Source organism: Haliotis rubra, unplaced genomic scaffold (assembly GCF_003918875.1).
Source record: "Haliotis rubra isolate DU_JTF1 unplaced genomic scaffold, ASM391887v1 Scf1102, whole genome shotgun sequence".
NCBI lineage: Eukaryota > Metazoa > Mollusca > Gastropoda > Lepetellida > Haliotidae > Haliotis > Haliotis rubra.
The window spans coordinates 56,411-73,288 of NW_025765007.1; the positions used below are offsets into that span (position 1 = coordinate 56,411).

At 38.4% G+C, this 16,878-nt stretch overlaps 1 protein-coding gene across 1 annotated transcript in view; it reads right to left on the reverse strand.

The window, feature by feature from the left end:
* Nucleotides 1–4,359: 4,359 nt before the first annotated feature.
* The window catches only part of LOC124286861 (sodium- and chloride-dependent glycine transporter 2-like), a 28,250-nt gene continuing 15,731 nt past the window's right edge, over nt 4,360–16,878 (reverse strand). Inside the window, exons 8-14 of the mRNA XM_046723309.1 lie at nt 16,430–16,554; nt 15,918–16,030; nt 14,962–15,093; nt 14,129–14,228; nt 8,951–9,051; nt 6,731–6,898; nt 4,360–5,242 (exon numbers count right to left, since the gene is read on the reverse strand). Of these exons, the coding sequence (XP_046579265.1) occupies nt 5,096–5,242; nt 6,731–6,898; nt 8,951–9,051; nt 14,129–14,228; nt 14,962–15,093; nt 15,918–16,030; nt 16,430–16,554 (886 nt within the window). The 3' untranslated portion in view covers nt 4,360–5,095. The remainder of the gene's footprint in view (nt 5,243–6,730; nt 6,899–8,950; nt 9,052–14,128; nt 14,229–14,961; nt 15,094–15,917; nt 16,031–16,429; nt 16,555–16,878) is intronic.

The window sequence follows — 16,878 nt, forward strand, 5'->3', positions numbered from 1 at the left end:
ATACGGATCCCTCAAATTATAGGCCCATTTCCTTGACTAGTTGCGTTTGCAAAACCATGGAACGCATGGTCAATAACAGATTAACTTGGTACTTAGAGTCCAATAATTTAATCACAAATATTCAATGTGGTTTTCGTAAAAATCGCAGTACCATTGACCATTTAGTTCGATTGGAGTCATTCGTTAAGAATGCCATTCTTAACAAGCAGCATGCAGTGTCAATATTTTTCGATTTAGAGAAAGCCTATGACACGACATGGAAGCACGGCATTTAACAAGATTTACATGATTTTGGTTTGAGAGGCCGTTTGCCTCAGTTTATATCCGAGTTTTTAACTGATAGGCAATTTCAAGTCCGCGTGGGTTCCACCCTGTCTGACCATTATAATCAGGATCAGGGTGTCCCACAAGGTAGTATTTTGTCTGTCACATTGTTTAGTGTTAAGATCAATAGTTTATCAAAGGTCTTAAGTGATTCAATCGATGGGTCACTTTTTGTGGATGATTTTAATATTTCTTGTCGCGGTAAAAATATGCATACTTTTGAACGGCAACTGCAGTTGTGTTTAAACAATATAGATAAATGGTGTCTCGAAAATGGCTTTAAATTTTCTAAATCCAAAACTAATTGTATACATTTCTGCCGTAAAAACAAACCGCATAAAGACCCGGAACTATCTCTAAATGGCACACCCATCAAAGTTGTGAAGGAGGCCAAGTTATTGGGTATTATTTTTGACTCACACTTAACGTTTCTGCCACATATTAAATCCCTTAAAACTAAATGCCTGAAGGCACTTGACTTGTTGAAAGTTGTTTCCAATTCTAAGTGGGGAGGGGATCAAATTACCCTCCTACATCTATATCGATCACTGGTACGTTCCAAACTTGATTATGGTTCCATCGTTTATGGTGGAGCCTGCACAAGCAACCTAAAACTATTAGATTCTGTCCACCACCAAGGTCTGAGACTTTGTCTTGGCTTTTTTAGAACTTCACCTGTTGACAGCCTCTACGTCGAGGCAGATGAGCCATCTCTTGCACAACGCCGTATCAAATCATCATTACAGTATATTACCAAACTGTTCTCTAACAAATCTAACCCTGCATATAACTGCGACTTTAATCCCCTCTATGAGGATTTATACAACAAAAAGCCTTCTCTTGTTCAGCCTCTTGGGCACAGAATTAAACCATTTCTTTCTGATGCCGGCATTGAGCTGGAAACTATATCTCCTTCCCGTCTTCTTTCTTCTCCTCCTTGGCAACTGGTGAGGCCTGAAGTTGACCTAACTCTGACAAAGTTTAAGAAGTCTGACCTAACATTAACTACATTTAAAAAATCAGAAACAAATGAATTACAGTATAAACAAGAATATAATCAATTAAAAATCAAATATAATACATACAAATCCTTATTTACAGATGGGTCCAAGGACGGTGGCGCAGTGGCATGTGCCACTGTCATTGGATCCAGAACAATATCTTCTAGAATACCTGATAACAGCTCTATATTTACAGCAGAAGCAAACGCCATCTTAACTGCTCTTAAATATATTCAAAGACATCCCAAACATAAACAATATATAATATTTTCTGACTCTCTTTCTTGCCTTCAGGCTATTAAAAATCTCTCTTGCAAACATCCACTTTTAATTGAAATAATCGAATTATATAATGATCTTGCTACTGGCCAATGCGACATCGTCTTTTGTTGGTTACCCAGCCACGTTGGCATTTCTGGGAATACACTGGCTGATCTTGCTGCTAAGGCAGCACTCAACAAATCAGTGACACCACTTCTTATCCCATACTCTGATTACAAAGCTAGCATAAGAACTTACATCCGCGATCTGGTGCAAAAGAAGTGGGACGCCCAGGTAGGTATCAATAAATTACATGAAATAAAACCCTATATTGGTTATACCTACTTGGGTTGTCAGTCCAGATTTGAAGAGGTCATCATGCGACGATGTCGTATTGGCCACACCAGATATACTCATGAGTACCTATTAAAAGGTGAGGATCATCCGTTTTGTATCCCCTTGTGATGAGAGAACCACGGTCAAGCATGTCCTACTTGACTGTGTTGAATTCTCCATCATAAGGGGTAGATATTTTAATTTCAAAACAATGAAGGACCTTTTTAGTAATGTTAATTATCATTTAATCATTGATTTTTTAAAGGAGATAGATCTGTTCAATGAATTTTGATATATGTTTTGTAGATAGACAAGGTTTTATAATTGGTAGTTTAGATTATCAACTTAGATTGTTAGTGGCTGTACCCTCAAAGGGGGTTGAAGTATTGTAAAATTATTGTCCTCCTGAGGGGGTACGTAAGTCCCAACACATTTAGAGTTAATTTAGGCTTACCACGTTTTTAATCGTACAATATGTGTGCTTTTAATTTATGGCTAGATTTCTCTTCTGTCGCCAATGGCTGAAGGGATGGTGTAAATCCAACTAGGGTCCATGGAGGTAGCAAAAGTAATGTAAGTCCCCATGGTTCCTAGTATGGTGATCTACCTTCAGTTGTTGGCGATCTATAGTCCGTTTTTATATTGTATTGTCTTCGTAAATAAAATAGTTTTACATGTTCATGCTAGTTTTAGACTCCATCTGTGATACTCTAGTTATTTGACAGTCCTTCGATGACTGATTATTTAGCAACTTTAATTTATTGTTTATATAAAACATTTCTCGTCACTATATGGCTGAAATATTGTCGATGTGACGTTAAATATTAACTCACTAACTCACTTTATAAATAAACCAGACAATCAAGAAATGGATAAGCAATCCAATAAAACACACGTAAGGGTATGTTCATTTTTTAAAACTAACATACTCTCTATCCACCATTTGTTCGACTCATGCATTTTCGCTTTATATGTACAACAACACAACCATGGCTGCTGGCTAAAACGTTCCACTATTTCGCTGGTGGTAACTGCCCACTCAACACAGGCGAATAAACTCTGCCAGGTAACCTAAACATACATATTACTTTCAAGTTTACGGCTGATAGTTGATTACATATTGCGGTGAAAAACAGCATATCGGTAACGGTCACGTATAATCATATTTTCCCCAGCGTTTAGGCCATTATGTCCTGTTTTGTTCTCATGTATCTGAAGCGTATTCAGACTTATTCACGAGGTGGCTGTAAAAGAATGTTTGCTTCAGTTGTAGAGTCACACAAAGTCAATTTATGGTAATGTCAAGTCATTTGTCAGAAGAAATAAAATGTTGCCAAACAAATTTCGTTGCAATCTAGGTGTTAGGCAAGGCTGCGTTTTATTTCCTTGCTATTTCTTTTTTCATGCCCTTGCTATATCAGTTATTCATAGATGTAATTATACACACAAGAGCAAGAGACGTTTTCTGGAGTACAAGTGAGTGAGTGACTTTTACACCACTTTTAACAATATTCCAGCACTATCAGAGCGGGGACACCAGAAATGGGCTTCACACATTGTACTCATGTGGGGAATCGAACCCGGGCCTTCGGCGTGACTAGCGTAGGCTTTAACCATTGGCCCATCCTGGAGTACAAGAATGTCAGTGAATTTTGAATAACCTAAAATTGAATTTTTTTTCTGAATGGTGAATTGAACGGTATTGATCAACCTATTTCTGGTGTGGTTTTAAATGTAATTTTCTCCCAAATGGCTTTTTACATTATTTGATGCTAAGATATCATCCATGTTATTGCATAGGTCCGAAATACTCACATTCCGTAAAATGGAAGAGGTTTATCAGACGAAAGTCGATTTCTTTAGGTCATTACTGATTCCCAAGCTCGTGTTTCGTGCCGCATAAACACAGCGTAATCTCAGCGGAATATCTTGGAGCAAGTACTGTTTGGCGGGGGTTCATTGAGGTTTTTGGGATGCCTCTCGCAGGACTGTAAACATGACCTTGTAATGATTGGACAAAATCTAAGTTATACAACTGTACATCCCTGACATTCCACATTTCAATGACTATCCTCTTTACACAAGGGCAATCTTCATAGACGACAAGGCTAGGCCACATCATGCACGTGACGTAGGCGATTTCTTACGTCAAGAGGCGGAAGGAACTCTACTTTGGCCGACAAGGTGTCAAGATCTTAATTCCATGAAAGACTTCATGTAAATATTTTTTTTCATGACAAGGATTTATTTATTAGTCTTTATGATTGTGAACCCTATGTCAAAGTAAATTTTCACCTTTGGTTTGAATAGCTGTTGTTACTCGGTTCACAATCTATCTTTTGTTACCTGAAACATATCCCGGACCACTGAGGTTATTCCGAGCCCAGCAGCTGCAGTTTGTGGAAAAATGCGAGTAATGACAAGTCAACATTTATTGCGAATATACATAGGGAAGAATAAACTGACGCACAAAAGAAACATTACCAAACTGAATTTTGACGTTGGGGCAGAACCTCGAATACTGTTACAAAATGATTTGCTCACAGTCGCTAAAACACAAAATAACCGACTTTCGAGGTAATGTTAGTACTTTTTCTAAGACCAAGTCAAGTCAGATCTGATCTTTGGAAGGCAATATCACTGGACAGAGTAACACTGATCACGTTCTCAGCCTTGTGGTTCTGCTGTTCTTTCATGCCGGAATGTCTTCCTTGTCCAGCACGATCCCTAGACTTATAGAACACTTGACAGTCACATTGGAAACTGCCATTAACAGAGACCGTGAGAGAAGAATGGCTCCATTTCTTGCGAGCAGACGACATGTTTCCGATGCATATGTCTTGGCCAATGACCGATTGGTCTATCTCTGTGACTTTGTTTGATTTGCAAACTTGATTACTGACAGTGAAATAGCTGGAACATTGCTGGTTAGACAATAGTCACCAAGACAGTCCTCATCAGTAACAATAAGTCACGTTTGCATAATGTATGTATGTGTGCGCGTGTGTGCGTTTGTATGTAGAACCCCAAAATACACAAAGTCGTGGGATCTATGACGATGCGATGCGATGATTCATTCACTCACACACTTTCTACTCATTAGTAAATAGCCTGGTTATATGAATGTATGTATATCTTAGAAAATTATCTATTATTAGAAACTACCCATACATCTATTTTATTTCTAGGGAAGCAGGTTCCACGACAACCGGCAACATTAGTTTCTCTCGTTGAATGTGTTCTCTTTCCAGATACATTTTCCTGTGTTCGGTCCGAGCAGGGCCCCATTCATCAGAAGGCACGCTTGCGAGTTTGAGACGCTGAAAATCAGTATAAAAATATTTACATTAATTCAGATTTAATGGAAACAAATAAGTCGGTATCTGTAAATATACACTACCAACACAAATATGAGAATAACTATTGGAATGTAGCCCACGTGTCGGTGTGCTCTGACAATGCCATGTAGTTGCATTTCAACACAGGATTTAATCACAATGAAATGTCACATCAAGAATGGGCATCACGTAGAGCATGGGAGGAGAGGGGGGGACGGGAGGCGGGGAAGGGTGTGCGTTCGTGTGTCACAATGAGTCTCGGCAGTTAGTGGCAAGCAGAAGAAAATCGACATCCATACAAGGTCGCCTCTTTACATTAATTGCACTTCGCAATAGATTCAAATATACCACCTTTATTCATAGGGAATTCCGTACAATAACAGGCCGAATTGCAACATGGACCGTTTAAAACCAACTCTATGCCTTAAGGAGAGGCGTCCATGGAAGGGTAAGACCAAAACAACTGAACCAAGGCCTCAAACACTGATGTGGGCCAGGCGATACAAAATGTTTACAGACGAATCAAGGTTTTACCTCCGATTCACAGATGTCAGAAACATTGTTGGCCATGACCAATATGGGAGCGTAAGTACCATTAAATCTGGATTACATGTGACAGGCAAACTGTTGTAAACTGACATTTGACAGCGATATTGCTTCCTGTCATTGTTCCATTCGCAGAATTATCAGCAGAAATTTTGAACTGCAAAACGCCGCCGAAGTAACCACCGGTTATCTACTTTGAGAAAGCATTCAGCAGTGTATGAAATAAGCCAAAAACCCAGCCAGACATCAGGGCTGGTTACTTCAAAATGTTACCAGCCCAAAATGGATTTAACCAGACCAGACAATTTTGAGGAAATAACTAAATTTTCAGCATTTCGGCAATATTGAAATGTACAAGCAGTGCTTTGTGTTTGCAGAACTCCGTGCATCGATATGTGTCGCTGTTTTAGTGATAATATATATCAACACAGTGCTTTGAGCTTGCGATACGATATTTCAATGTTTAAACAGTAATTGTCAAGTCTATATGTAACACTCATTTTGAAAAATAGATTATAAGATATGGTGAATTTACTCAGATGTATGGAACTGTTTATTTAAGTTTTACCAGACCATCGGGCTGACTAGCTGTAAATTTAGACCGTCCGTCAGAAATCTATCCCGTCTCGGACGGTCGGACGGGCCTGCATACAGTTAATGGAATGGATCGCTGAGTCTAAATCAATGTGCCAAAACAGAGTATAAGAAGAATTTCCTCAGGCGGAGAGATATTATCACAATTTGTACCAATGATTTGGGTGTCAAGTTTCTAATCTATTGAGAGTAAACGCAGTTCCTCCACATTCTAAGGAACTGCGTATACACTCAAATATATAGATAAAACAACCTGACAAACTGCAGTATTCTATAACGAGAGTGTATTGTATATAGACTATGGCACATCCCATATAAGGGTAAACATACCTCCATGATGGTCCCTTTCCTCTGTGCGACTTGGTAGATAAGTGTGATTGGTATCGGTGCAGTCATGAGAACTGCCATAAGAATTCCTATCACCTTGGCGTGGACTGGATATATGTATGTCCCGTAGCTGGGCGGGTCGTACATGAAGAGAGATAGGATCAGTGCCGCCTGTGGAATAAAAGTATACAGTTAACTAATTTGGGAGTTATTCAGAATGTTATATTCTCAGATAAACCCTTATGTTTTCACTGACTTTCACCAGAGTCTTTAAAACATACACTTTTTATTCACCTTAGAAAACCATCGTAAAACATGTCTTGCTGGTGCACAAGTACTTTAAAAAAGATTCTTAAAAAGAAATCTGATCATCAGCTAGTTAGTTTATTCACTCACTGGGCTGGAGAAAGGAATGTTACGTCCATCTCTTTGAAGCATTAGTAAGCTATTTGATCTGACACCAGTCCACACATTCCCTTGGGTAGTTTGTGTTTTGTTGCATGTGTTCAAATACAATATCTCCAGAAAAGAGGCACTCTCTGTGGAAACTGTGTCTGGTACGAGGGACAATCTATAGAAAGTCCCTACATTCTTCTGTAGATTCTGCTTCGGCAGCCTGGAGATTAGGTTACCATAAAGTAGAAGGATCTCTTATAACAATAACTTGACGTCACTTGAGGTTTCTTGTGCGTTTAGTTGGAACATAAATTGGTGGATGATATGTATATAAGTGATGTTAAGTGATTCCCTTTCATGCTTGGTCAGAATCACTTATTCGAAGTAACAAGAGGTAGATCCTGACGCAAATAAGGGACTCGACTCTTAATTGCCTCCCGGAATGCCTCGTGTAATAGCAGTATTACCACACACCTTCCAAAGAGTACTTACGGGTGTCCACTTAAATCACTAACTTAGGTCCCTAACTTTTCACATCCAAGTTAGAACTCGTCTCCTGTCACTAATGCATATGGTTATTGTCACAGGCGACTAACAGGTGGTCAGGTTCCCTGACTCGATTGATGCATGTCATTGTATCCTAGTTCGGTAGATCAATCACTGGATTGTTGCAGCATACTCAGTTATAGACCCCCGTGATACAGATGAAATATTTCTGAGCGCGTGGTTAGCCATCAAAGACATTAACAAAGCAACAAAGCAACTAAACGTATGTTTAACTACAAACAGAATGACAGGGGCAATGAGTGAGTGAGTGAGTTTAGTTTTATGCCGCGCTCAGCAATATTCCAGCTATATGGCGGCGGTCTGTAAATAATCGAGTCTGTACCAAACAATCCAGTGATCAACAGCATGAACATCGTTCTACCTAATTGGGAACCGATGACATGTGTCAACCAAGTCAGCAAGCCTGATCACCCGATCCCGTTAGTCGCCTCTTATGACAAGCATGGGATACTGTAGATCAATATTCTAACCCGGATCTTCACGGGTCGACAGGGGCAATGAATGTCAGTGTGTTGTACATTACAAGTAGTGACTGTGTTAGCCATGTGTCCAGATTGGGTTACTTACAAACAAGATGGGAAAGGGAAACAGTATGCTGTTCAAATCAACTGTGTTGTGCTGACTGGGTTTAGCAACTAACTCACCACTGCATGTGTCCATGACAAGTGCCTCTGGTTGGGCAGGATGCGTTCACCTTTTAGTGTTATCACTACTTGGTAGTGATTCATGTGTATGTTAATGCTCGGAATTCTAAATCGACTCTGCTTTTCACAGAGATTTCTTATGGGTATGGAAAGACAGATTCTAGTTGTTTCTATTTACAAACAGGCTAACTTACGTAACTACAATATGAGGTACATTATAACATCCCATGTAGGCTAGAGGTGAGGTGAAATTGGGTTTTACGTCGTGCTTGAGAATATTTCGCTCATATGACGACGTGCATGCGTATGTATGTGTATGTGCGGCTGCATGTACTAGCCCAGACTGAAGCTGGTTTTATAGTGCTAGCTCACTGAGATACCATGCCGCAGTGAAGCATGAATACCCCACTCAGACACATTATACTGACTCCGAGCCGACCAGTCCTTGTGGTGCCCATTAATGCCGAGCGCCAGACAGGGACCAACAAGTACCATATTTTAACGTCTTTTGGTATGACGCGGTCGGGGATCAAACCCGCGACCTTCCGCTCTCCGGGCGGACGCTCTAACCACTATACCACGGTGGCGGTCTCCAATGTAGGCTAGATGTACTTACAAACATGATGACAGGGGTGATGTAGGATAACATGAAGCTCAGCACTGTAGGGGCTCGTCGCCCAAGCATCATCTCCACGTCCAGGTTGAACCGCTTGGAACCTGAAGCAAATATTTAACATAGCACTGAAGCACAGCTTACTTGTTATATGTTCTCTGTAATACAATGAGTGAGTGAGTTTAATATTTATCGTCACATCGATAATTTATATTTCAGCCATATCGTGACGAGAACAATTAATATTATATTAAAGTTCAATAAAATTAGAAATTAAAAAAACTGTTGACGAACAGTAAAATCACTAGTGTATCACAGATAGACATATACAACTAGCATGTAATTTACAACTTATACTATAATCCAAGACAATGCAATATAAAATACGGGCTATAGATCACCAGCAACTGAAGGTAGATCACCATACTAGAGACCACGGGGACTTATAGTGCATTTGCTACCTGCAAGGACCCCAGCCGGATTTACATCATCCCTTCAGCCGCCAGTAATTGTAGCTAAATTTATCCCGAATTTAAAATCACAAAAATACTACGTTTTATAATATTCGGTAAGCTTAATTTACCTTGAAAGTTTTGAGACGTACGTACCCCCACGGGAGGTGTAATACAATGACTCAGCGAGTGTCTTAAAAAGTAATGCTCATGTGCTTGTCACATATTTTAGAAAACGAAATAACAAACATTTGACTGCCAGACAAACGTTCTTCAATTCTAAAAGGCTACTCAAGACAACGAACCTGTTCACCTCTTCAAAAGACCACCATTTACAACCATGGAATCCTGCAACTCAAGGGTGACGCCTACGGTAAATTGTCCAACTCAATGTTAAAGAGTGACCTTGTGGGATTATGAAAGCGTCATATGTACCCATTGTTTGAGGATGTTGTGGTAATGACTTGGGTGAATAACAGACGTTTTGTATAATTAGTTTATCATTATAATGAGCTCATAGCTTCCTGTACATATAAAGAATACTAGACAAGCTCGTTGTCACTTAATCTGCTACTTGTCTGTTTATTTGATATTTCACTGTCGTCTACATCATAATTCGATAAAGAATATCAGAATTAAAATTCATACGCAGTAATAATGAAAACGTATTATTAGAATGTACTGTTCCGTAAACAAGGCTATCGTAGTGCTAAGATCATCGTAACTCCCATAATAATACTCAGATTTACGACTGTTGAGCTTCGATCACACTACAACCTGAACCACAAGTTTACGAACACGTAATATACCCTATGGCGAAATTTGGGAATTAAATATTATACAGGCGAAAAAATGCTATGGGACGCCAGCGTTGCAGGGGTAATCGAGTAAGCATATGCTCCTCTCACTGATCTTTCATCTCCATGTGCTATGAGTTTGAATGTGTTCAATGAGTTTTCAATATTTATTAGTGAAAGCAGTTCCCGCCGCACCTTTGCACTCGCTTTGGTATTATAAATTGTTTAAAGGCACAATTTCACACATTTTCAATAATATTTTGGCCTATATTATATATATTGGGGCATATGCACTCACTTCAGCTTCCTATTGATGCAAAAAAAGATTTATTATCCGTTGCGATTTGCCTGAAATCGATAATTGAAACTTCGAGGCGAACAGCTTCCAAAACAGAGAACACTTGCCATATAATATGTGGAATGTAAACAATTACTCCGGTGTTGTCGGTGTTTGCCGGACTGATTTCAATTACCAGTTGCGCGTATATTTTTGCGCTAGGCATTAGCGTCATTTTGTCTAGGACTCAGGAATTATAGGATATTTTCAACGAGCGCTCCAAGGGACATAACTGTATGGGGTTCGCTTGAAATAATGTTCGGCCGGTAGAGGGCGCGAGAGTCGGTTTAATGCAACCTTGCAGTAATTCGTTCGAACTTTATTATTAAATATTGTAATCGAACTTTTGTAATTGTAATTTATTTTGGAATACATTAAATGGTAGTTTCCTTGAGGGCTGATAGAGAGAAATACATTATATATTTTTAGAGAGGTGAAGTGTGAAATATTGTTTTCAACTCCATGCTTATTGTAATTAAACTTTGGTACTTTCAACGGGCGAGTAATAAAACTGAAACAGAGTTTAATAATATAGTATTATATTATTTACAGATGTGCCACATTACAAATTACAACACTCTCTTCATAATACTTAAAACATCCAATTATAATGTGCACACAAGGTCGAAAAGATGCGCGGCGAAGCTGAAAAAAACACTTAATGTGATCAGAATATGTAAGTTGTGACAACCTGGAGAAGCTTTATCAATTTTCAACTGGTTAGTCTTGAATACATATATTTATACATATAAAAGGAAACTGTTTGGCGTAAAGTTTCAGTTGGTGAACACACAATGTACATCATAAATATGATAAAGTGAGTTTTCACATGGATTAGTACAGTGAATACGAGCCAAATCTACCGTGGGGTTCACTGTGGTTCCCTGCATGATCGAGTACACTGTTGTCAGTGGGTTATCTATCTGAATTATGAAAACACCGTCAATAACCATAAAAAAAGTTTGGTTCAGGTTTGCTAAAAATTGAATTTTTTAAATTAATTCATTTCAAATAAAACAGACATTGAAACTGAGTAGCATAGCAATCCTCAGCCACAGCAAAGTATAAACCCCAAAAGAAAATTAACCAAGCCTAACCATGTTTAGTGCGACATCTCGCCACCATTTTGTTTTAACTACTTCTTTGAGGCCAGACTATGCATAAATTTCTGTGTTGCAGGTGATAAGAGCATATATAGTTTTTTTTTTTTTTGCCGTAACGTCACTAATAGGTAGAAGTCTATAGTAGAATATTTCCTCTTGTGTAACGTTCAACGTCTACGCCATTCCTCGTGTAAAGCAGCTGGTTCTATTGTGGCAAACTTCTTAAAACTGCCTCCTACTGTAAGTACTTGACTATATTTTTTTCCTCTAGGCTTATTTGGACGAAAGCCTGTGAAAGTCTAGCTGCACGAGCAACGAAAGCTTGTATTCCTGTGTATAAACTATTCAATAGAAATAATTTTACTAATGTTTCTAAGATTTTTTGACAGTAAAATTGCGCCGATTCTTTTATATGGCTCCGACATTTGGGAGTTACAATATCATTCTTGTATTGAAAAAGTTCAGACTTCATATTTTAAATATTTTCTAGGTGTTGGTAAATATGCCTCAAATATTGCTATTTTAGGTGAAACTGGTCGGCATTATATGTTTGTTCAAAGCCGGAAACGAGCTGTTAAATATTGGATAAAATTGTTACCTATGGATAGGTCTAGATACCCTGCACAATGTTATATTTTGCTTAAAAGATTAGATGAAGAAGGTAAACGGAACTGGGTAACAGGTATTAAAATGTTCTATGTTTTGATGGTCTTTCATGCATATATATGGAATTATCAAAGTGTTGGTGATGCTAGAATTGTTATGCATTAGTTTAATGAAAGGTTACAAGATGTTAGTGCACAAGACTGGTTTTCTAAATTGTCGTCATCAAAATACTTAGAGCATTACTCAAATGTGAAATCTTTACTTAACGTTGAAGGATATATTACATTTTTAGAAGATAAATCTTTAAGCCGTGCTTTTTGTAAATTAAGAATAAATTTGCACAATTTCCAAGTTAATATGTTACGAAAGAAAAAAAGTGGATTTTCAAAATAGCATTTGTAATTACTGCAGTAATGATCTCATTAAACCGAAGATCATGTTTTCTTTGTATGTGAATATTATAATAACTTACGTTTGCATTATATTACACAACTCACAAATGTATTGGCCAGTTAACTTTGCCAAATATACTCAATTGCAAAATTGAAACTGTTATTAAAATCACTTCTATGTATATACAAAAACTGTTTATGTCAAGAAAATCGTCACTAAAATGTTATTCTTAATTTCATTGTAACATGGGCCACGTGGTCTACATTATCGAATAAAATCTGTCTGTCCGTGTAAGGCAGCTTCCTATTTGGCCAGGTTGTGCACAGCAGGATTCCTTTGTTGCACACGGCGACAAATCATGTCCCAGATATGCTCCAAAGGGTTCAGATCGGGGCTCATTCAATCGTGAGATATGTCAGGGGGTGCTTAACTAAGTTCTTTGTGTATACACGCGTATTATGATTTGATACCGCTAAACATGATTCATTTGGTGATCACGAGTACAGATACGTATGATTTCCAATGATTTCAATCACATTTGTATGTGAGGCCCACCAGGCCTTGTATAGTCTTCCTTCAAATGCATTCTTCAAAAGGTTTAAATGTTATATTGGATAATGGGAAAATGCTGGAATTATCAGAACGATTCTTGTAACATTAGACATATTATGACGCTTTCAATCTGTCATGGCTACAGATTCAGGACAGTATAGCTTCGACAAGAAACCGTCGAGAATCAGATTCAATTTCCATTTTCACTAATCGGACAGCTACGACATGAATCCTTTCAGACTCACACACAATACCCATATTTCTAAACGATGCTAGTCACCATTGTAGATCTCATCACAATGATGCTGTTCATTAGCTGCCAGCCAGCCTGAACGAGCTGTGCAACCGTGTCACTTCACATTAAATTACTGTGTGTTATCGTTATCACTTCATCCGTGCCAGGTGACCGTTGATATAGTAGCCTTGATCCCGAGACCCCGACAGGCACTGTTACTTGCAGCCTGGCTAGGGTTAAGTTACGACACGGCTGTCGCCATGCTCACCTGATTAGTTACTTATACATGTAGTTCTCTTTTAATAAACATATTCATGGACAAAAAACTCTCATCTAACCCAAGCTACTGACTGATCCGATCCAGAACCGTACACTTGCACCTTGTATATTGGTTTTGTTGTTTAACTCCGCATTCAGCAGTATTTCAGCTGTATTGCGGCCTTGCATATTGGCATGTGCAAATAATAATCATCAATGCATAAGTAAAGGTGACGCGCGCACACCTTTGTGCAGTAACACGGAAGGGATAAACTGAGTCTGGATTATCGTCATGTTCTTTACAAGACCTTCCAAATTCGTGTTTTTTTGTTGTTGTTTTTTTCGTTGAATGGATCCCTTGTAGGTTTCAGCTCGAAGTATCAACCCAGTGTTTAGTGTTAATGAAACAAAGAGAATTTTAAAGAAACATGCACATTCATATTCATACCATAGATCCAGCCGATTATCAGACACTCTAAACAGCCAATGAGCAGGACGCTGAAGGAGGATGTATACCAGTCTAGAAGTTGAAAGAGATAGACTCCACCCTGAGGAGAATAAGATCCATGAGTTTATCCAAAGCAAATATGTCAGTTGAGGTTCTGGAGAGGCATATAGAAGTTGGTATTCAAGTATAAGACAAAATATTATGGATGTCAACTTCTTCTTTATGGTATATACAAAACGTTTCTAGGCTTTTCCCCTTCACCAGGTGCCTCTATGTCAGTTGTTAAAAGAATGTAAATATTTGGTGATTTTGTTAACATTGTTTACTGAACTGAAAACCTTGAAATATCGGGCGCTCCTCACCTCGCACTAAGAATGTATATTGTAAATTATTACAAGCATATCTTTATCATTTTTAAATTTGATAAAATGAAATGGCATTTGCATGGTGCAATCGACAGAGAATTAGATGTGTAATACGTTTTATAAACTTCAATCAGCACAAATTCTGTTTTTCTGATAATCATCTTCTGCCTGCTAGCCATACGTATTAACTTCTCAACGAAGCGGTGGGAATTAAATCATGACGTAATGACAGCCCATACGTCTTTGTCTCGAAGGCAATCGCTACTACTTCGAGCAATGTTCAATGTCAGTAAAATGATGTGTTTAGGAGAATCATTTAATATTTGATGCGCGGAGGTTTCAAGAAATATACCTTGAAACACGTCATGTTTATCTTGTAATCGGATTACTTGTGCATTCAATCTTTTTAACATGAACACACCAACCTGGAAAGACATATCCCTTTAAAACATGTGTTTGATATCTCACCTCTGTCGTGTAAGGAATAGAGAGTAGAAATATGCCTAGACAAACTCCGCCTGAAAGGAGCACTCTTCTCTTCTTGAGATGCTGTGGGAAGGCTTCTACTATCCCGGCTATGACTGTCTCGATTGACCCAAACTGTGATAAAATGACAAGATACATACAATATAAACCATCTGTCAAACTGTTTTGTCGCATTCGTTTATACCATCACGATATGACTGAAATATTGCCGATGTGACTTTAAATTTTAACTCACTCACTCACTCACATCTAGTTTATGAGTTTCACGTAACATAAAACTATCGTTTCACCTTCGATACTTCGGAAAAACGCCGGAGAGTAACAGATATTTGCCAAAAACTAAATGAGTGAGAGATACCAGCTGAATATGCAAACAGCAAATTAGGAATATAAAAGTATATTTTTCATATTCACATGGAATCTATAATAATGGAAGACATAAAGGTCTCCGATTTGAATTAAAAGTACTTTCACATATACAGCTTCCCTGTTTTGGAAATGTCAAACGCACAATGCAAACAGCACCAAATGGACCAATTGCCACAATAATTGTTCATTCTTCTTGCTATAGGTAGAAAAATATCTTTAGAAAATAATGTTGAAATGCACTATCGTTGCAGTGAATGCAACTATTGCAAAATATGAACGAAAGAATAAGCATAAATTCGACAAAATATATTTAAATAAATATACGTCAAACATGTGAATGGGAAATGGGTGGAGTGCTAGATCAGGTATGCTGTGCCCATAAATGCCATTATCATTAATTTACCATTTGGGTCGTTGACCTCACACACTGTCTGGTGTATACAACGTAAATTGTTTACTCTTTAATTTCACGAACATCTGGTATCATTTGATTGACACATGTGCCGTTTACTTGAACGTTGCACAAGAAATACTGAACCATGAAGAAAGTTGAATGAAATTGCATTTACCAGTGTATCTATTCCCAAAGATAGCAGTGTGAGGAAGAAAAGAAATGACCACAGTTGAGGCAGAGGCAGCTTGGCTATAGCTTCAGGGTAGATAATAAAGCCAAGTCCTGCTCCTGAGAAAAGGGGAAATAGAAATTTCAAGCGTGGAGTTTTAAAGAAACTTTGGCGAAAAACGCCCCTAGAACGCCCAAAGAACGCATTTTGTTTAGCAATCAGAGTCAGGGATCAGAAAAACCCTTAAAGCAAAATGCACTTTATGCTTTAAGACGATGACCTCTAACCAATCACATCTGGACCAGACAATCCAGTGATTGATAAAACGAGAAATGGTCCATGCGCGTTGACACGCCATCAACCAACTCTGCGATCCTGATCGGCCGTAGACTAATAGGAATAGTTCAAGATAATTTTACAAAAGGCTTTGACACTGTGTATATCGTATCTGCATGTTCCATTTACCGACTGTACACTGAAACCGACGCTAAGGATGAAACATAGTTAGGCTGGGCTACCTGAGGAGACTACCTCCGATATAGGGATCTTAGCCTCGTAAGCCATGAATCCCATAGTAGAGAACACAACCAATCCACAGAAAATGCTGCTGGCTTCTCCAATGACGGTCAGCAGCGCCACGTCTCTTAAATGCAGAACAAAAGAATAAATACAGGCAAAACATATATATCAGATTGAGTGAAGACAATGGCATATTGGATATATTTTAAATTATCGCGATGTGTTCATCATTTACTTACTAATTATACATACATCACGTCGTTGTTACTAGGTACAGTGCACCCTGGTTATAATGCCATGTTTTTGCCAGAACGGATTTCCTGCCCTAATAATACCCTGATTACAATGCCATTTGGCAATGTTTTTTGGAACAAAGGTCACTGTCCCCAAATTACACTGGCTGCGTCTTAGACATTGAAAAGGAGAAAAGGTATTGATCAACAAAGTA